This window comes from Leucopleurus acutus (assembly GCF_964270905.1).
Source record: "Leucopleurus acutus genome assembly, chromosome: 8".
NCBI classification, from domain to species: domain Eukaryota; kingdom Metazoa; phylum Chordata; class Mammalia; order Artiodactyla; family Delphinidae; genus Leucopleurus; species Leucopleurus acutus.
In genome coordinates this window covers 17,928,857-17,949,461 of record NC_139151.1, presented here as the reverse complement: position 1 = coordinate 17,949,461, position 20,605 = coordinate 17,928,857, and the positions used below count along the sequence as shown (strand labels likewise).

At 40.5% G+C, this 20,605-nt stretch overlaps 1 protein-coding gene across 2 annotated transcripts in view; it reads right to left on the bottom strand.

The window, feature by feature from the left end:
• Window positions 1–20,605, bottom strand: part of CADM1 (cell adhesion molecule 1) — a gene marked incomplete at its 5' end in the record, with an annotated part of 336,121 nt that overhangs the window by 64,884 nt on the left and 250,632 nt on the right. For both annotated transcript variants that reach the window (XM_082844839.1, XM_082844840.1), the window contains 2 exons: window positions 1,071–1,223; window positions 2,798–2,944. In XM_082844839.1, coding sequence (XP_082700965.1) covers window positions 1,071–1,223; window positions 2,798–2,944 — 300 coding nt within the window. The remainder of the gene's footprint in view (window positions 1–1,070; window positions 1,224–2,797; window positions 2,945–20,605) is intronic.

The window sequence follows — 20,605 nt, the reverse complement described above, 5'->3', positions numbered from 1 at the left end:
GTTACAGCTGTGTTTAAATAAAGTAATGAGGCAGCAGATCAATACATACACCCATGAATACATATATGTTCACACACACTAAGCAAAAACAGCCTTCATATTTATCTTTCCCCTTTAATCTTCATATTGTTACACTGAAAAGCTGCAGTCTGCCGCCTCAGATAGGCTTTGATTCATCATCTTTCCGAAGGTATAAATCAGAGATCTTGCCTCGTGCTATAGTGTAGGTCCTTGAAAACTCAGTTTCAAAAATCCAAATTGGCTGGTGTTAGGCACTGTAGTATATGTTTGTCTAAAAAGGTGACTAGTTCAGACCACCTTCACCGCAGGAGTATTTGCTGACTCTATCAAAACATACACACGGAAACCTGGCTACCGGGATTCTGCTGAAAGTCGCACTCTAGCCATCATTCGTGAAGACACTTAACCCGCTAGAGGCAGAGGTGTACTCAGCAGCCGACCCACGGTCCTCGCTTATTATCAGCCTTCTCTCCCTAGAAGTTCTTCATTCTTTTACATCTAATGGTTGCAATTTGTGGCAAAGTATGTGTTCATGGGGTATGATTTTTACAGCATAATCTTGAGTGGGAGCAATAAATGAGGCAATAAGTCAAGCTGAAGAAAAGGAGATCAACAATATTAAACGAGATGTAACTCAGAAGGAAAAATCATTAAGTGGATTTCATATCAGAGCTCTGCCACAGGGTGCAGATGTGGTAGCCTGTTTCCCCCTCTACTGCACAGAAGGGGGGAAAAAAAAGTCCTGGTAGGTAGAAGCAACGACATTACATGTGGTGAGTGATTCATTTGCGGGCTCTAAAGTCTCTTGATCTTTGCTTCTGAAGCTTGAGGGTTGAAACCCAAGAGCAGGGGAAATCTAGAGAGCCTGCTGATTGCCATTCCTTAGAGTGTTTGGTAAAATAGGCTATTTTTAAAATTCAGCAAGATGGGCGCTGAGTCTTCCTAAAACAGTAAAATTTACCGTTAACCTTTTCCTAGCTGCTGGAAGCCATCTGGCAGTTAAGTACCACCCCCTCGTTTCCCAGGACAAGCCCTGGTGCATTGCTTACCCAGCACTGTGATCGTGGTGTAACTTTCCTGAGGGGGGTCAGTGTAGAGCTGGCAAAAATATCTTCCTTCGTCAGAAATTGAGACATTTGTCAACGACACTTTGAGTTCACTGCTTGAAAAATTCAGCAGCTGGAACCTGCTGTCCTTCAAAGCTGGAAAACAAAACACAGAGTTAGTGTTGTGGGAAAGACGACAGTCTATTTGCCTTCCCGAGGGGAGGCAAAAGGCAGGTGACTAGAAAGGCAGCTACAGAGCAGACACACGGGTTAAGTCTTTCTGCACCTGGTGGGTACTTCTTTGTGCTTCTTGAGCTCCTAGTTAGGGCTTCTGCAATAACTGTTTGTAGACACATATATATATAACCCTGCCCAAAAAGGAAACTCACACACATGGGTGTGTGTGTCTGTGTACACATGCATTATCCCTTGCTGTCAGTTTTGAGCACTTATTCATAAATTGTTTTGGATCGTCTATCGGAGACAGGCAGAATGAGAACAGGAGGAAAGGACAGGCAATGAGCCCCCTTTGGCACTGAAATTTCAGGGAGTAGAACCTACAGGCTTTTAAATTGTCTCTAAAAATCTGAGGCCTTAAAAGAAATAGAGGTTTTAATATTATGAGAGAAAATTTTAAAAAAGCATTATTAGTAATTGCAAAAGCAAAATGAAAATCATTAAAAAAACTTTACAGCAAAACAATCCAATTTAACTCTGATGCATCTTTGTGTTTCATGTGGTTTGAGGTGGCACTGCCAAAAGGCCATGGCCTGGGGCCTACAGGGGCCTTAAGACCTGACCCCATTTTCTAACTGCATTCAGCTCCACGGGGATGAAACTGATTAGGCATAAAGTAGGAAGTCAGAGTCATCCCAAAAGTAATGTATGCGGGCTTTTTATTGATGTCTAATATTCACTTTTAAAATCCTTATATTAATTTGGCAAAGGCTAGATCAGTATATACTAATGACAAAAATTCATTCTAACAATGAGAAGCTGGCTTCTCTCCTTTAACCCTCCATAGTCCTCTTAATGTTCCTTATGTTCATAACGCTTTCCACAGGTCATGAATGTTCTGAGGTGTTGGGGAGAATGGGGACAAGTGGGCAGGAGGCGACATGCCTGACACCTACTTTGGTTAGGCACCAACGCTCTCAAATCGCAGTTTTTCGAAAGACCTGATTCTTGCTCTTGCCAAACCCTGACACCCATCTGAACCACTGCTATGATATACAATTAAGTTTCGATTACTGGCTTTTGTGATCTTATATTTGGAAGGATTTCAGCACATGGGCACCTCCATCTACCACAGGCTATGATGACAGGAGATTTGGTTTTGTCTTTATAGGCACAGATTGCCTAGGAAACTTCAGTCTTCAAACCAAACAGATTACCTTTGAGAATGCTATATTTTCCTTGCTTTACCCTATTTGAGTTGTTTGTGTCAGCTAAGCATTTGGGACTCAACGGCAATTCACCTTGAATTACTACAATCAATTCCTATTGCAAAGCAAGACTGCCTTACTTTTAAAAAAGGACCATTCAAGGTTTCTATTAAGTAGGAAGATTATGATTGCATGTCTCTTCTTTCCTCTGAAGAACTGATTAAACTTTAAGCATCTAACATTAAATTAAAAAAAAGAAAAAAAAGGAGGCCTTCGCAATCTCTTTATCAAGACAATGTGTAGGAAAAAAAGTTGCCATCTAATGCTATAGAGATGGAAACTTACGCCGGAAGTCCCTGAAATAAATGGTCTGTCTGTTGGGATTCAGTAGTTGGATAACAGAGTCGTCACTCTTGTTGACCTGGCAGCTGATGGTTGCAACTTCTCCCTCGATCACTGTCACATCTTTCGTAAACAAATTCTGTCCATCACCTTTAGAAAAAGGAGAAAAAAATTCCATCAATTAAAATTTGGTTAATAGGATCAATTAAAATGAGAAACAAGAAGTGAATTAGAAAGAAACAAGAAGTGAATTAGAAAATAGACACGATGGGAATTCCCTGAAGGTCGAGTGGTTAGGACTCCGAGCTTTCACTGCCAAGGGAGCGGGTTCACGCCCTGGTTAGGGAACTAACATCCCACAAGCTGCGTGGCCAAAAAAGAAAATAGACAGGAGGAGCCATATTTGGTAAGGCTCACACACCTCTCTCCAATAGTCCACAACACGAGTCTGTTAAGCTGAGCTAGATCTAGGGGCAAAATACAACTAAGCCTGGAATCAACGTGTTGTCAGAAGTTGTGATGTCCATGCTCCAGCCTCCAGTGTTTTTACTAGCCAAGTAGTATGCTGGAGAGGTATGGAAAGGTAAGAGTATTGGCTGTCATGAGGAACAGCAGCTCCCACAAACGGAGTAGGGGAAATATGTATACATCAGCCTTCCTTATCTGCGGGTTCGGCATCCGCAGATTCAACCAACAACAGATCGAAAATACTAAAAAGAAAAAAAAATTCCAGAATGTTCCCCAAAGCAAAACTTGAATTTGCACGACAGCAACTATTTACATAGTGCTTACATTGTTTTTACCACTATTTACATAACATTTACATTGTATTGGGTATTATAAGTAATCTAGAGATGACTTAAAGTATACTTTTTTTTTTTTTTTTTTGGGTACTTGGGCCTCTCACTGTCATGGCCTCTCCTGTTGCGGAACAAAGGCTCCGGACGCGCAGGCTCAGCGGCTGTGGCTCACGGGCCCTGCCGCTCCACGGCATGTGGGATCTTCCCGGACTGGGACATGAACCCGTGCCCCCTGCATCGGCAGGCGGACTCTCAACCACTGTGCCACCAGGGAAGCCCTAAAGTATACCTTTTATAGAAAGGACTTGAGGATCCTGAGGTTTTTGGTGTCTGTGGGGGTCCTGGAACCAATCCCCCACGGATACCAAGGAATGACTGTACTGAACCTCAGCTCAAATGCCCTTGAGCTATTTGGTCACCTCACAGAAAACTCAAGGGGTCACTTAATAGAAGTAGGTGGGAGGGCTCAGTAAACAATCTCACCTTGTTAGTGGATGTCAAGATTCCCAAAGTATAGGCAGTTCCGTTATTTATTGCGTAGGGGTGGGGACCTGACTATGACCCTTTGGAAACTCAGTAAAATCCTGGGAAGCCTTACAGTTCACTTTATTACTCTGTTCTCAGAAACTACATCTTCATGTAGTTTCAGGACTGCTCCAGGCAGTCCTGAACCACGCCCCTTCTACAGACCACCCCCTTCCAGCCATTTAGAAAATCTCTTACAGAACATGTCAAAAAGTCTAGGCTTTCAGATCCACTGATATCTGGATTATCTCCAGATCTGCTCTACTTTGTTACTTCTAGGATAAGTGACAGTAGCCAGGGCCCCTCATAAATGTCCTAAACGATCCACAGCACAGGTAGGAGGAGAGGAGACTTCAAAAGCAAAAGATGAAATAATTGTTGAATGTCCAATTCCGCACCAGGCATAGCAGGGGATTTAGTAGTATAAGACATTGTCCTAGCCTCTAAGAAGCTGCAATATTGGTGAAAACTGATCCCTAATTCCCACTTACAGAACAAAAAGTATAATATAGGCAATAGGTACAATGGTCAATCAGGGAGGGGACAAGAGACATTGCTTTTTAGCTGTAAGATTTTAGGCAAACTATTTAAAGTCCCTGAGACAATGTCTCATCTGTAAAGTGGGGATAGTGATTAAAAGCTATCTCACAGAGCTGTTGGGAGGATTAAGAAAGATAATCAGGGACTTCCCTGGTGGCACAGTGGTTAAGAATCCACCTGCCAATGAAGGGGACACGAGTTCGAACCCTGATCTGGAAAGATCCCACATGCCGCAGAGCAACTAAGCCCGTGCGCCACAACTACTGAGCCTGCGCTCTAGAGCCCGTGCTCCGCAGCGAAGAGCAGCCCCCGCTCACAACTAGAGAAAGCTCGCGTGCAGCAACGAAGACCCAACGCAGCCAAAAATAAATACATAAATAAACAAATTTAAAGAAAAAAAAAAGATAATCAGTGTAAAGCATTTAGCACTGTGGCTACCTTTCGTAAAACTGAATAAATGGTAGCTGCTATCATCATCACCACCATCACTTCTCTAGATGTCAAATCCCAACTAAGCAACTGTACGTGTTGCCAGTAGTGTGGATACAAGAATGAAAGCTCACGGTCCCTGCTCTCAAGGAGCTCTCTATGTAATTATATATCAACTCAGGGTGGCTTATTCACTCTCTAAAAAAAACCTGTCACATTAAGAAACAAAGGTCAAAGATAAGTACTATTCTAAAAAAAAAAATGAGACCGCATAAATAGAGACGCAATTTGAGTAAATGGAGGATTTCCACCTGCTCTCATATTTCTGCTGAAGGATCCTTTTTTGGCAGGATACAGTTGGGAAGTGTGAGAAGGGACGTCTAAGATGGCTTTAAGCCAAATCCACCTAGAAATAGACCAGCCTACGGGAGAGGATTAGAAAAGAGGCAACTAGAGGGATAAGGAAAAAATTATTAGAGGCACAGATAAACAAAAATTCTTGAAGCTTGAGGAGCGGAGCAAACGGAAACCCAACCTTGAGACCTCTGATCCAGGGAAGTAACCTGGGTGTGAGAACGAGGCCCACAGGGCTTATAGCAAGTGTAAAGGTAAATCTTCCCTAGCTTGATCCAGCAGTGAAAGCTTAGTGGGCTGAAGAGTGTTAGAGAATAATATCAAAGAGGAAGAGTGATCAGAGGAGACGAAGTCATGCTTATTTTTTCCTCAGTGGGTCACCGTGACAAACACAGAATTCAGAACCCAGCTGGGGGGAGCAGTTTATTCCCAGATCTGAGACTAAAACAAGGGAAAGGGAATTCCTGCCAATTGAGCAAGCTTTTCAAGGTGGTTTTGCTGGCCCTGGCGGGGAGGTCTGTACAGAAAGGACAATACCCCGTTTCCTCAGGGTAACCCAATCTAGTAAGGAAACGTTAAACTGCATGATTCAAATGCTATTCTGTCTCGAAACATGGGACTTGCCTTGAGGAGGTGAGACTATCAAACCAGTCTACCGGATTGTGGAGGAGATTTCTTCTACCTAAAGGAAGTTTATTAGCAACACAAATAAGAATCTTCAGCTTATAAAAGGAACACATGGAAAGGCTACCCAGTGAAAGGCCTTAATCCCTTTGGCCTTATAGATCCTGACTACCATCTTGCAGATGCTGGGACTTAAAGCCAAGTGCAATTCAATTAAGCTCTAATAGAATAGTTACTGTGGAAATAACCATCCACTCTAATTTTAGTCTTTATTCAGAACCCTAGTATATTCTGTCTATATTCATATTAAGGCTATAAAACATTTGCAAAGGAGACAGGAGCAGAGGAGTTGACTGTGGTTTTGTATTTAAAGCAAGGAAAGTAATAAAACAGAGCCAGAGGGATTTTTTGTTTGTACGTTTCTTAAAAAGTCTAAACATTCTTATTGATTACTTATAATTAAATAATATAAGATCAGATCCCTTTAATGTGTCATTACTGAGTAAATCATTCAGGTAAAACTTTTGCCATCTGCAAATGTTTGCCCTTGCTGTGCTCTGGCACATAACAGGCTCTGCAAATCCATGGTGGTATCATCATCACTACTGTATTAGTTTTTGAAATTGCTAAGGCCAACCTAAAATCCACTGTCTCAGAAAATGACAATACGTAGCTATGTTAACATGGTTACAATACAAATGCTAAAAAATTATAAGTGTTGCAAGATATCAAAGTGCCTTGACTGATGGTGGTGGCCCAAGGATGTCACTCTGTAAAAGTCACCAATAAATTATATGGGTCAGCTGGACAGTAGTTATATTACACAGAGCTCCATGCTTGGAGCGTCATAAGATGGCTGCAATGGAATAATAATGACCTATTTAGTTGAGGCAAAGGAAGCGAATGACAGTGATGAAAATATGATATGTATGTCAGTACTCCTAACCGCCTGAAGCCTTTATGTAAAAATAATTTCTGCTCACGTCCGCAACTATTTCTTCCAAACAGAAGGGTGCACTGTGACTTGATAAATTTCCCCTTGAAACAGATATCATGACAATTAGGTTGTTACAAAACACAATTTGATGTGTAGCAGAAGGCTACAAACAGGTAACTTTGGTGCCTTTCTTAAATAATCCATTTAACAAACTCTTCCGATTTTCTAAAATTCAATTAGCAGATATACCATCAGGGCAGAAATAGCACACATTCTGGGCAAAAGAAATCAAGTAGGTACAATATACTGTAGCCATTAAATAAGGCTGTTATCAGCAAGGTAATTTATTTTAAGGGTGGAACAACGTCTGACACGTATAGACATTTTTGACTGCTAGTTGGTATATGTGGGTGAGGTTTAAGAGACGGAATCAAACTGGCTTTTAATTTATAACAGCAACTGTATTCCCTACAACTTCCCTATCTGACCCACAAATTCTAAAAATAAAACTCTGGCATTAGAGAGGCCCATTCTCTCGCAAGCAGGTCTCCCAAAGTACTCTAGAAGTTGCCAGGACATTCATTACAAGGAAGAAAAAGCATATTACCGAAAGCAAAAAAAAAAAAAAAAAAGATAAAATTTATTTTGATGATCAGTAAAGACCATTTCAGCTGAGCTGGTTAGGGCTGGAGTGGGCTTGGGAATGCAGTGGACTCAGAAATCCCCCATTAATTCAATCATCAGTTGACTTAACTCATGGATTCTTTCCTGGAACCTCATTTTGTTATAAACACTATGTAAATGCATTACACAGAACACTAAGCCTGGGTTGGAATCTATTTGACCAACAAGAGAACTGCCTGAAGGCCGGGGTGATGGGGCAAATCTTGGAGCAAGAAGCTGAAATAAGAAATAGCATTCTCAGGCACCGGGACTGGGAGAAGGGAACGTACGTTGCTCTGACGCTAGGCGTTGTGCTAGTGGCTTTGCACGCTTTTCCTTCTCAAACTCCTGGAGTTTTCAATGTCTCCACTTTAAAGATTAAGAACCTGAGACACGGAGAAATTGAAATAAGCTGCCTAATGGAATTCAGCTAAGTGGCCGAGCTGGTGTTTGAACCCAGTTACGTCAGATTCTCCAGCCCATACAGTTTGTACTTTTTAACCAGCCAACCTCAAGATTTGTTGCCAAGGATCTACTGGCTCTGACTTGGAAAATTTACTTGTTTTTAAAGAGGGTGATTTCCCTATGAGCAACTTCTGAATTTTTTTTATTTCCATAATTTATCCAGAACACAATTACACACTTCAAGATGAGAGAGAAACTGTCCTGAATGTAAAACACCTTGTTTACTACTGCTTCCTTCTTTTAGCACTCAGCACACTGCCCCTGGAGAATGCCTTTATTACCAGTGCACGGCCAGCGTTTGCCAGCACCGAGGGCTCTGGCCCCCGCTGCCTGGCTGTTAATAAATAAAGCACTTCATTTACACCGGGGAAGTCTCTCCAGTCAAGTCTATAATAAAAGGGCAAGTCACAGTTGGAACAGAATTCGGTTTATACTATGGCAACTATGTAAACTCTTCCTGACTCGAGGAGCACCAATGACTCTTTACTGGGAAGACAGCTTGACCAGAGAAAGAGCAAATAAGGTCCCCTGTTCTACTCTTTCAGTTGCAAAATCGTATTAGGGGAACCTTTCTTTTTAATCCTCTGCTGTGTGGAAGACTGAACCTAACATGAAATCAGCATAGTCAGGTTGTCTAAATAGGCAAAAGTCCAACCAACAATACAGGCTGTCCAAAAAAACCCAACCAAACCAACAAAAAAATCATCCTGCCAATGATCAACGTAGCCATTAAAAAAGCCACCAGAGTTATCGAAATGTTACACTAATTAAAGCTTTGGGGTTATTAATTCTTCCCCTCCAAATGGTACCTAAGTTGAGACTTTCTAAAGAGGCAAAAAACTTGCATGTTTTTGAAACATTTATTTCTTTTTTTTTTTTTTTTTATTTCTATCACCTTTTATTTTTTTTTTTTTATTTTTTTTTTAACATCTTTATTGGAGTATAATTGCTTTACAATGGTATGTTAGTTTCAGCTTCACAACAAAATGAATCAGTTATATATATACATATATTCCCATATCTCTTCCCGCTTGCGTCTCCCTCCCTCCCACCCTCCCTATCCCACCCCTCCAGGCGGTCACAAAGCACCGAGCTGATCTCCCTGTGCTATGCGGCTGCTTCCCACTAGCTATCTACCTTACGTTTGGTAGTGTATATATGTCCATGCCTCTTTATCGCTTTGTCACCGTTTACCCTTCCCCCTCCCCATAGCCTCAAGTCCATTCTCTAGTAAGTCTGTGTCTTTATTCCTGTTTCACCCCTAGGTTTTTCATGACATTTTTTTTTTAAATTCCATATATATGTGTTAGCATACGGTATTTGTCTCTCTCTTTCTGACTTACTTCACTCTGTATGACAGACTCTAGGTCTATCCACCTCATTACAAATAGCTCAATTTCGTCTCTTTTTATGGCTGAGTAATATTCCATTGTATATATGTGCCACATCTTCTTTATCCATTCATCCGATGATGGACACTTAGGTTGTTTCCATCTCTGGGCTATTGTAAATAGAGCTGCAATGAACATTTTCGTACATGACTCTTTTTGAATTATGGTTTTCTCAGGGTATATGCCCAGTAGTGGGATTGCTGCTTATCTTTGACAAAGGAGGCAGAAATGTACAGTGGAGAAAGGACAGCCTATTCAATAAGTGGTGCTGGGAAAACTGGACAGCTACATGTAAAAGTATGAAATTAGATCACTCCCTAACACCGTACACAAAAATAAGCTCAAAATGGATTAAAGACCTAAATGTAAGGCCAGAAACTATCAAACTCTTAGAGGAAAACATAGGCAGAACACTCTATGATATAAATCACAGCAAGGTCCTTTTTGACCCACCTCCTAGAGAAATGGAAATAAAAACAAGAGTAAACAAATGGGACCTAATGAAACTTAAAAGCTTTTGCGCAGCAAAGGAAACCATAAAGAAGACCAAAAGACAACCCTCAGAATGGGAGAAAATATTTGCAAATGAAGCAACTGACAACGGATTGATCTCCAAAATTTATAAGCAGCTCATGCAGCTTAATAACAAAAAAACAAACAACCCAATCCAAAAATGGGCAGAAGACCTAAATAGACATTTCTCCAAAGAAGATATACAGAGTGCCAACAAACACATGAAAGAATGCTCAACATCACTAATCATGAGAGAAATGCAAATCAAAACTACAATGAGATATCATCTCACACCAGTCAGAATGGCCATCATCAAAAAATCTACAAACAATAAATGCTGGAGAGGGTGTGGAGAAAAGGGAACCCTCTTACACTGTTGGTGGGAATGTAAATTGATACAGCCACTGTGGAGAACAGTATGGAGGTTCCTTAAAAAGCTACAAATAGAACTACCATATGACCCAGCAATCCCACTACTGGAAACATTTATTTCTTATTGGTATGTGAGCCCTGTGTCTTTAAGCTTCAAATGGCTTTTCCCCCATTCTCATTTCTGTTGGATCCCATTTTTACAACCATATCAGTTACGTGCCCAACTTGAAAGAAAAACCCCTTACCCCAACCCAAATACAACCATCACCAACAGAGGCTCTGCAATTCCTGCTAACGTTTCTGAGAGCTAGCCTTAGAACTGAGTACATTTCAGGAAAAGAAAAAAAAAAAAGTAAGATTCTGCTGAAACCCAGAGGGAGAAATCTTTCTAACTGCACATGTTCCTCCAAGTCAACGTAAACACAGCGTTCACTATAAATCATTAACAAAGCCATTAAGATGTGATTTCTATCTAAGCAATTATTGTCAGCATATTTCGTACACTTCCTTTAAAAGACTCAATCCTATCTTTCAATTCATTAAACTGTTCCTTGCATTTACAGAGTTTTATATCAAATCAGAAACCTATTTGAATTAATAAGAATTACAGTAAAAGTAATTTGAAAATAAATTATTTGAAGTTCAAGCCACAAAAGCTTTTGATGAAAGAATTTAGACCCCTTTAAATATTACAGTAACATTTTCAGTCATCCAATGTGCAAATAAAAGACAGTGAGAACCTGTGTCGAAAACGATGGGTCCAGGACTTCCCTGGCAGTCCAGTGGTTAAGACTCCACGCTTCCACCGCAGGGGACGCAGATTCCATCCCTGGTCGGGGAACTGAGGTCCCACGTGCCACGAGGCGTGGCCAAAAAAAAAAAAAAAACCGAAACAGAAAACGATGGGTCTATCAACCGTGGATTAAGGTTAAGGGTGAGCCCTCTTCAACATAAATACAATTCTTTATTTCGAAGAGAGACAATCCTTCAACCTTTGTGAATACTAGAATATTTATTTAAAATCAAAAGCATTCAATCTGTCTGCTGTTTACAAAGCTACTCTTAACCTTTTTATTCTCATCCATGTTTTGCTATCCCAAACAGTAAAGTCGAATTTGTTGACTGCTCCAAGGACTGTCTACTCAATGGTCAAAATAAGTATGAATGCGAACCATACAGTTCACAAGCTCAGAGTTAAAATAAGATAAACCAACTCAACAGATAACTGAGTGGGCAAGAGTACGTGGCACGGACCAAAGCATTTCCTCTGTGTCACCTTCTTTTTCATAGAAGCCTTGTGGAAACCAAGGCCAACAGAACTAAAAGGAACCTCCAGATCAACTCTCTCATTTTATAGATAAAGACAGTGAGGCCCAGGGAGGAGATATGTAAGTAAGGTCACATGGCAAGTATGAGGCCCCATCTCCTGATGGCTCATCAAGGTATTTCTATTCTTGGTTATTTCTAAATAACATTTATTGATTTGCTTCTAATTACAAAAGCAAGAGATGCTCAAGGTGTGTTTGTTTATTTATTTATTAAAAGCTTTGTTTCAAGTGTAGTATTCATAACACTTTATCCTATGGCATGGAGATGGTCAGGATCTCCTAAGAATCTCCTGTTATATAATTACTGCTGTATCACTTGAGCTTATGGAAGGAAAAAAAAATATTGAATTTAATCTAATCTCCTTTTATAATCAGTAAAAAGGTGAGGCAAATTTTTGAACAGCAAGTTAAAGAGTAATCTTCCCTCAGTGCTGGTTTTTTCTTCAATTAAAATTGTTGATTTCCCCTGAATACAAAACAAAAAAATATCATCTGACACAACATTAAGCAATTCATGAATATTCTGTATACACATTCTTGTTTAGTTGACTAATGGCAAATTAACGTTCTCTATTTTGGCTTAAACACATACTATAGGTATGTTTGATTAGCATTGAATTCCAAAAGCTGATTACTATGCATGCTTTGATTATGTAATTACATAATAGAGTATAATGGCTCCTTTGGAGTCATTATGATCTATATTGCAAATATGTTTCAGTTTTGCTATAGTTTAAATACGTTGAGATGAGAGCTCGTAACAAGGCTCCACTTTTCAGTCTTACCAGCTAAATGGGCATTTCCCCATTCATCCCAACATCTCCTTGACACCAATTAAGGCCTATTGTGTCAAGCTGCATACACTTTTGAGACGTTCCCTTTGTTTTCTCAGCATTCAAAAAAGGACATTGATTTTAAAAGCTGTATGATGCAAAAGGCCTGGTTTCAAAAAAAAAAAAAAAAACACAAGGCTGAAATTCCATCCTTCATCCATCCTTTGAAAGGTCTGCAAGGAATCACATCTAGTTCATTAATCACTGTTCAGACAACCACAAGGGGGTTAAAGATGGAATTTCACCTTTAACTCAAAAATGCACACGAAGGAGGGACAGCCAAGAATACTGATGCTCATAGTGGTGACTTGCCACAGTGCGTTCAGCCACACCAACTTACACAAAGGTCCAGTTTTGCACATCTCATGTCTTGCAATATCCCTTTTAGAAGGAGTAGCTCTGAAAAAGCACGGCCAGATTTTGCCTTCAGAGTTCCCAAACCCAGGTTTTGATGGAGCTAAGGCTAACAAAATCGACCTAGTGAATAGATTTTGATAATTCCACCATCACCTTACAAATTGGAAAGTTCAGGATTTAAAACAGGACAAAAGTTATTGCAAAGGACCATGTCAAGATTCTCTTGTCCCCATGAAATCCTTTAATCTTGTGCTATTTCATTTGTAGGAAGAGCTGTTTCTGCTTTTCTCTTGCAAGAGAATGAGCTCTTATACCATGCCAAACCAAAGGTGACCCGAGCCTTAACTTTAAAGACGAATAAGCATCAAGCTGTTTTTACCTTTGGGTCTATTGGTTTTCAGCATTAAGGCTGAAGAACCGCGGTCAAGCAGTTCAACTGTATTGACTGTTGGTCAATACAGTCCAACTGGTATTTACATATAGGATGAGAATCTCTTTTGTGAAAGGAAACATTGATTAGATGTGTGAAAACTCTTTTCCAGGAATACTGTGACAAAAGAAAGTAGTTACAGCAGCTGCGCCTATGCTATTTCAGTTTTAACCATCGCATTAGAAGCCTTCCTCTTAAAAGACTGAGCTCAATAGGACTTTTTAATCAGAGCCCACAGCACCAAGAGGGCCAAGCAATTATGATGCTTATGATCTGAGCTGCCTGACCCCATAAAGCGCAGAGGTTCAATGCCCTCTATAGAATGTTTGTGGGGAGTGATACCCGTCCACTAAACATGAAGATCTGAATTAGCTTTTCCATTAAAATCCACTTATCCAAGAAGCGAAGGCAATCAAAGAAAGAGGAATATAAGAATAAACCATAAAAGATAATAATAATCACTGAATCCTTTTGCTCTTCACAATGAAATGTGAAAATCCCAGACTTTCTTCTCCTCTCACTCCTTTTCATAGCTGGACAGGTTTCATGGCATTTTCGTTCATCAAAAAGATAGCATCTTTTTTGGAGAGAAGACAGCCTCACCCTGAAGAAAAACTTCCTCCAGTGGACACGTTTTCTGAGAATTAAAAGAGAGAGGAAAAAACAGAGCCCCCAAAGTGGGAAAGTCACTGTTTTATCTGCTTGTGAGATGGCACTGAAATCACCTTGTGGAACAGTCATTTTAAGCCTGCTAAATCTTCTTAGAGGCTCTTGGGAGAAAAGAGGCTCTTAAAAAAATATTAATTAAAAAATAACCACAGCCATCCAACTTGGACCTTGGAGGAGAACAATCTGAATACAGAGGCTTCTTACAAAACTAATTGTGTTGGCAAAGCAAGGAGTTTCTTCTCAATGGATTTGATTCTGTGATGCTCGTTTATGGCAAAAGAAGAATAAAAGAACAGTTTTATATTGCTCTGCTGCAGTAGCAATTCAAAGAGGGGGAGTGTTCCAGCATTTCAAAATACATTGTCTCTTTCAGACAGAGCGTGCTGAAGGCCAACTGTTGCTCTTCTGCACCAACCACTTTGCTAATGAACTGATAATATGATATTCCATTCCCTGGGATATATTAAATGGCTACTTTGCAGAGTGAAAACTAGTTGTACAGTTCTGCTGTCCATGAGCATGGACTACTGGGAAAGAAAATCACATTCTAAAATGGATGCATTGTGCAGGTGGAAGCCAGTAACTGATGAAGCACAGACCCTCACACCATCCAGTGGGGTGGGTGGTCACTGGTCCCAAAGTTAGCTGAAGCCTGGGATAATGGGAATGGACGATTTTAATTCATATAGAGAACTATCCACATTTCTCAAACCATGAGCTATTCATCATGAAAACAAAAGGTTTAAATGATTAAAACTCAAAATACGCATTAAAATATCTGAAAACCACAAAGGACGACACACATATTAGGTTCTATTATTCCTATAAATACTTAAGGGAACTTGGACTTCTTCCTTACCCGGGAAGAGACCTTGGTAGCCAAGCCATTTACTATACACACTGCAGCAGCCTCTGGTGAGCCCTCACTCTGTAAGAAAATACAATGTTGCCTGTTTTTCTAACCAATTGAAAAGAAATTCACAAATTTCTGTCTCAAAGCTACGGAGACAGCAGCCTCTACTGTGGTCTCTTCTTAACTGATGCTTCTCAATTTCCCTACAGGCTAAGCGTATTTAGAGATGAAGATTGTTTACAGTAACTGCCCCTCTACAAAGTGCTTTAAATTGAATTTCCTTCCAACCCTTAAGCTCAAGTCTCAATGGAGATGGCACGTGCAGTTCCCTTATTTTTTATACCCTGCTTTTAAGCACCCAATTTAATATCATCTTTCCCTTTGATGAGAGGTACTGTTATTAAACCCAGGTCACTTGCTTCAACTTACTAAAAGCTGACTTTTTTTTTTCTTTACGTTTGCCTCCAGGGTGTTAAAAGACTAACAATTAGTGTAAGATATTTAAAATCACAAGGCTTATCACATGTAACAATGATTACTACACACAGAAAAGAAAAGGGAGGTGACTGCTTTTCTCCACGTCTGGAGGCAAGAGAAACACATTTCTAAAGCGTTCATTATTATTTTAATTTTTTTAATATCAAGAAAACTCCCATTATTTCTGGAGGGAGCATTATTTTAATTATCTGTATGATAACAATAGCTAAATACTTTAAAAATGTTTTCTGTGTGCCAGGCGCTATGCATTGTTTTTTGTGTTATTTCATTTAATCCTCACAACAGTCCTATGTGGTTCAATATCTTATCATCATCCCCATTATACAGATGAGGAAACTGAGATTTAGAGAGGTTAAATAAGTGGCTGGAACCAATATCCAAACCTCCGTCTATTTAACTGTGGCACTAGTCACAATTACAGTATGTTAATGAGGCTTTATTTTATGATGCTAAAAGAACGGTGGGGAACTAATGGAAGAATCTACTGTATCTGATTTCCGTGAGTTAGGACTAAAACTAAACTAATACAGCTTAGAAGGAATTTGAAGCCTATCCATCAGCAATCAGCATGTTCCAATATGTGACAGCGATATAATTAGCTCTATAACCAGAGTCCAAATACTGGTCCTTTAGTATTTAGAGAGAGGATGTCTGTTCTGCCGAATGATCCCGACTCAAAATGCAGTTCAACTCCAACTTCAGGCATTTAGAGTGTCTGCTTCAAGGGCATTCATTAGTATTGACAATCTATGTGACTGAAATTTGGCTGTAATAGCAGTCTCTCTCTACATCTCCTCGTTCATTTTTCTTGCCAACAAGAGCCATTGAACACCTTCCAAATTTAAAGCTTAGAGCCGACAGGACAAGCAAGTAAGGATATCAGTTGGAACACATCAGATATGGACTCAGAGTGAATGTCAACCTCAACTGACATGACTACAGAAACAGAAACCGGGGAAATGGGAGGGGATGGATGTTTCATATTCTTTATTCTAGAGGGTATTCCGAGCGTGTGTAATATGGTTTGTTGAAGAAACAGCTGTAAATCCATGATAAGCATCATGCTGAATAATATGGCAACATTCAACTTATTCACATCTCCTACCAGGAATCCAAGCAGCTTTGGACTATTTTATGAAATGACAGTTTCTTAGCTGGAAAATTGGGTTCTGTGACTAAGGCCCTTATGGTGAGTTATTCCCTCTATTATCCGTCAGTCACAAAGCAAGTGGTGGTTTTCTAACCTCTGGGCTCTTGAGTTGTTGGTCCCAGCTGAGTCTGAGAAGAAACATATGAGTTAGAAAGCTCTTCTTAAGCCAGGGTTTGATGAAGGGATTGCATATGGAGAGTGGCCAAAGGAGATTCCAGATTCTACTTTCCTGACTGCCGAGTCCCCGGTGGAAAGCCTATGTCAGTCAGAGGGGCCCTGCAGCTAACCAAAGCGGTGTCATTATGAAAATAACTTGTTTAGTTATCATCTGAATGTGGGCTGCTGATTAATCATCATTGAAATTAGAGATACGTGATAAGGACATCACTTGTACCTTATTTTCACTTAAGAGGGCATCTAAGGAAAATGAGACCATAAAACTCGGAAAAACGGAATTTGTGCTGCAGTTCTGAGCTTACTGGTGGTGAAACCGGGAAAAACTCCAAATCTGTTTTCACATTTTCAAAAGGGTAAATGGCATCTCTCCTCCAAGGTTATCATGAGAATCGAGTGAGGAAATGTGAGTAACAGTATTTTTCGAGCTCCAAAAATGCTAAATAAAGGATATAATCTTTTCCTTCTCCAGCTATCTCCATGCAGCCTCTGTCTATAGTGCTCGGACCTTCTTATGAGCTTCCATGATCTGCTGGAATTCTTTTTTTTCAATTTCAGAGCTTTAGCGAGCATTCTTTTCATTCTAAGGCTAACTACAAAAGCACAGAGTAAATTAAAACATCTTCATCACTAATGTTAAATTGCAAACTAAAACCATCCTCAGTATGAAAAGTATAAGGTGAATAGCAGCTGCAGGCAGAGGAGTGAACATTTAAAATTAGGTTCAATCTATAGCACTACAAACATGACTTATTTTCTGTTTTCCCTCCTTTAATTATACGGTCATGATTAGTTCAGTGGACCATTTCCGTGTTCTAAGGTTGTGTTAGGTTAGTCATGTAACACACAACACCCTTGCTGGAAAACCTCAACCGTCAGTCAACACCTCAGATATCAAGTTACTGAATACGCTGTTCCACAAAAGTGAGCTTTCCATATCATTGAATCTCTCTCTGAAGGCCAAAATTAAAACGAAATGAAATGAAACAAAAACAATTTCCACAAAGCTTGCTGACTTGCCACTTTGTCCTATGCTCCTATTTAAGGAGGATGACATGAGTTAATGACACACGTAGGACTATGTGGCCCTTCTCTAAACAATCTCAGCTGTCAGGCCTGTATATGTCCTTGATGCTTCCCTCCAATGCTGGCTGTCACTTCTTGAAGATAATTCCTTCCTTTATTACTAAGTGCAAGAGCTTTGAGAAAGCTACTGGTGCTAAGACCTTTCCTGCTTACTAATCCAGGATGTTTGAGGTCTCTAGAAACCTAACCTTCACTAAGTGGTGTGTCACTGTGGCATGAGGGGGGTGTAATTTCCCCCTTCATTTGACACTGGAGGAAAGAAAAGTGCACAGACAAAATTTAGTTAACAATAATATTTGGCTTAGTTTGACAATAATACTTTGACACTAACAGATATTCTTTCTTTTTTTTTTTTTTTTTTTTTCTGCGGTACTCGGGCCTCTCACTGTTGTGGCCTCTCCCATTGCGGAGCACAGACTCCGGACGCACAGGCTCAGCGGCCATGGCTCACGGGCCCAGCAGCTCCGCAGCATGTGGGATCTTCCCGGACCGGGGCACGAACCCGTGTCCCCTGCATCGGCAGGCGGACTCTCAACCACTGCGCCACCAGGGAAGCCCAATAGAGATCCTTAGGTAAAAATACACCTTTGAATGTAGGAAGCAAACCAATAAAAAAAAATTGGTGACTGACTCTAGTTTGTTTTTTAATGTTATTATTATTAGTTCAAACCCATCTATTACTAAGCTATGTATAAAGGCAGGTAAACTGACCATGGAGGATGCCGCAGGATCCAGCTGGAAGTCATTCGCTTTCCCCACGAAGCTCTGATACCGCCCCACGTTCCTAGACTTCTGGCTCATGGTGTGTTGTAATTGTCAGTCTCGGCACTTATTACACTGATAGTTCTATGGTCATTTATTTACAGGGTGGTTTCCTTTTTAAAAATATTTTGATCTAGGTTCAACTGCTAGCACTGCCAGTTATTAGCTAAACCTTGCAAAAGTTACTTAAGCTCTTGAAGCCTCAGATTTTACACATGTAAAATGGGTCTAAAAATTATAATTATCGTATCTCCTTGAGAACAGTCATACTATCTTCTTCATCTTTGTAGTCCCAAAGCATAATAGAGAGTCAGTTTACAGAGAAAGTGTTTAATCAATGCTTGTTAGGGGACTTACTAAGACCTTCACACTGAGGCAGTCTCATTTTTGGAGACAAGTCTCTTAACATCAAAACATTAAGTTGTACCCATATCTCTCATGAAATATAATTGTGAACTTCAAACAAACTTAATTAAGAATTTCCTTAATTTTGCTTTTGAAATGATTAATTCCAATTGTCTGTTATATTCTGAAGCTAACCATTTGCTTTTCCATGGCTCAGACATTTTCACAAGGTCGAAAAGAAACAGCCCTAGTGCTGTGTCTCCAGTGGTCAACAGAGTAAACAGCCCAGAAGTTCCTGATGTATATATGTATTGCATCTTCTTTATCCATTCATCTGTCGATGGGCATATATACAATGGAATACTACTCAGCCATAAAAAGGAACGAAATGGGGTCATTTGTAGAGACGTGCATGGACCTAGAGACTGTCACACAGAGTGAAGTGAGTCAGGAAGAGAAAAACAAATATCGTATGTTAACGCATGTATGGGGAACCGACAAAAATGGTACAGATGAACTGGTTTGCAGGGCAGAAATAGAGACACAGATGTAGAGAACAAACATATGGGCACCAAGGGGGGAAAGTGGCAGGGGTGGGGGTAGTGGTGGTGGTGGTGGTGTGATGAATTGAGAGACTGGGATTGACATGTATACACTAATATGTATAAAATAGATAACTAATAAGAACCTGCTGTATAAAAATATAAGTAAAATAAAATTCCAAAAAAAAATGAAGTTCCCGGTGTTGCGAGGGAGACAGACATGTGTACGTACAAGGACAGCACAGTGTGGTGAGACTCATTAGCCACAAGGATGCTAATGCACTATGGGAAGCTGGAGAAGCCAGGAATGACCCTGTCAGGGTGGGGGTGCAAATTCCAGAGAGGATGAAGAAGAGACACTAGAAGGAAGGATCGTGGTGTGTTTAGAACAAAGGGAAGAGTGTGGTATGCTCTGAAGAGTGCCAGGAAGGGGCGCTTTCTAGAAAGGTCATTAGGTCCAGATATTGAAGGACACTGTAGGCCAGGCTAGGGAATTTGCACTTTATCTTGTAATTAATAGGGAACCATTAAGTGATTTTAATCCAGGGAGTGATAATGATCACACCTGTGTTCTGAAAGATAACGTTTGTGCAGAGAGGGAGGGAAGACGGGAGGTGGGAAAACGCTGGAGCCAAGAAGATCAGTTAAGAGACTTCAGCCACAGAGTACTCGAAGCTGATAAGAGCCAGGTAAGGGAATCCGGAGGGGGGACGGCAGAGCTCAGGGTGGGAGGAGGGAGAGTGAGGAGGAGTGGGGAGCCCTTCCAGGTGAGGCACATTAGTGGGCTTTCAGCTCCGTTAAGTGGGCCCTGGGTGTTCCTCAGTCACCTCTGTTCAACTCCAGTTAGTGTCTAGTGGCCTTCTAAGGAAGGACCAGCAAAGAGCTAACTTTCAAAAGGAGCTGGACGGCAGTTCACACACCCATTCTCATCACCACTGTTGTTCACCACGGAGATGGGTTTTTGCAGCCTCACTTGTACCAAAAATAGAATTAGGGTACCTGGGTGTCCCTCCACCCCTGCAACCCTCACCCCCAAAAGAGCCCTGCTAGTTCAGTGTGGTTGACCAGTAGTTTTGAAAATCCCTGAGAGATGATTAAAAATGAAGAATCTCAAACCACACCAGACTGACTGAGTCAGAATCTGCATTTTAACAAGAGACTCTAATCATTC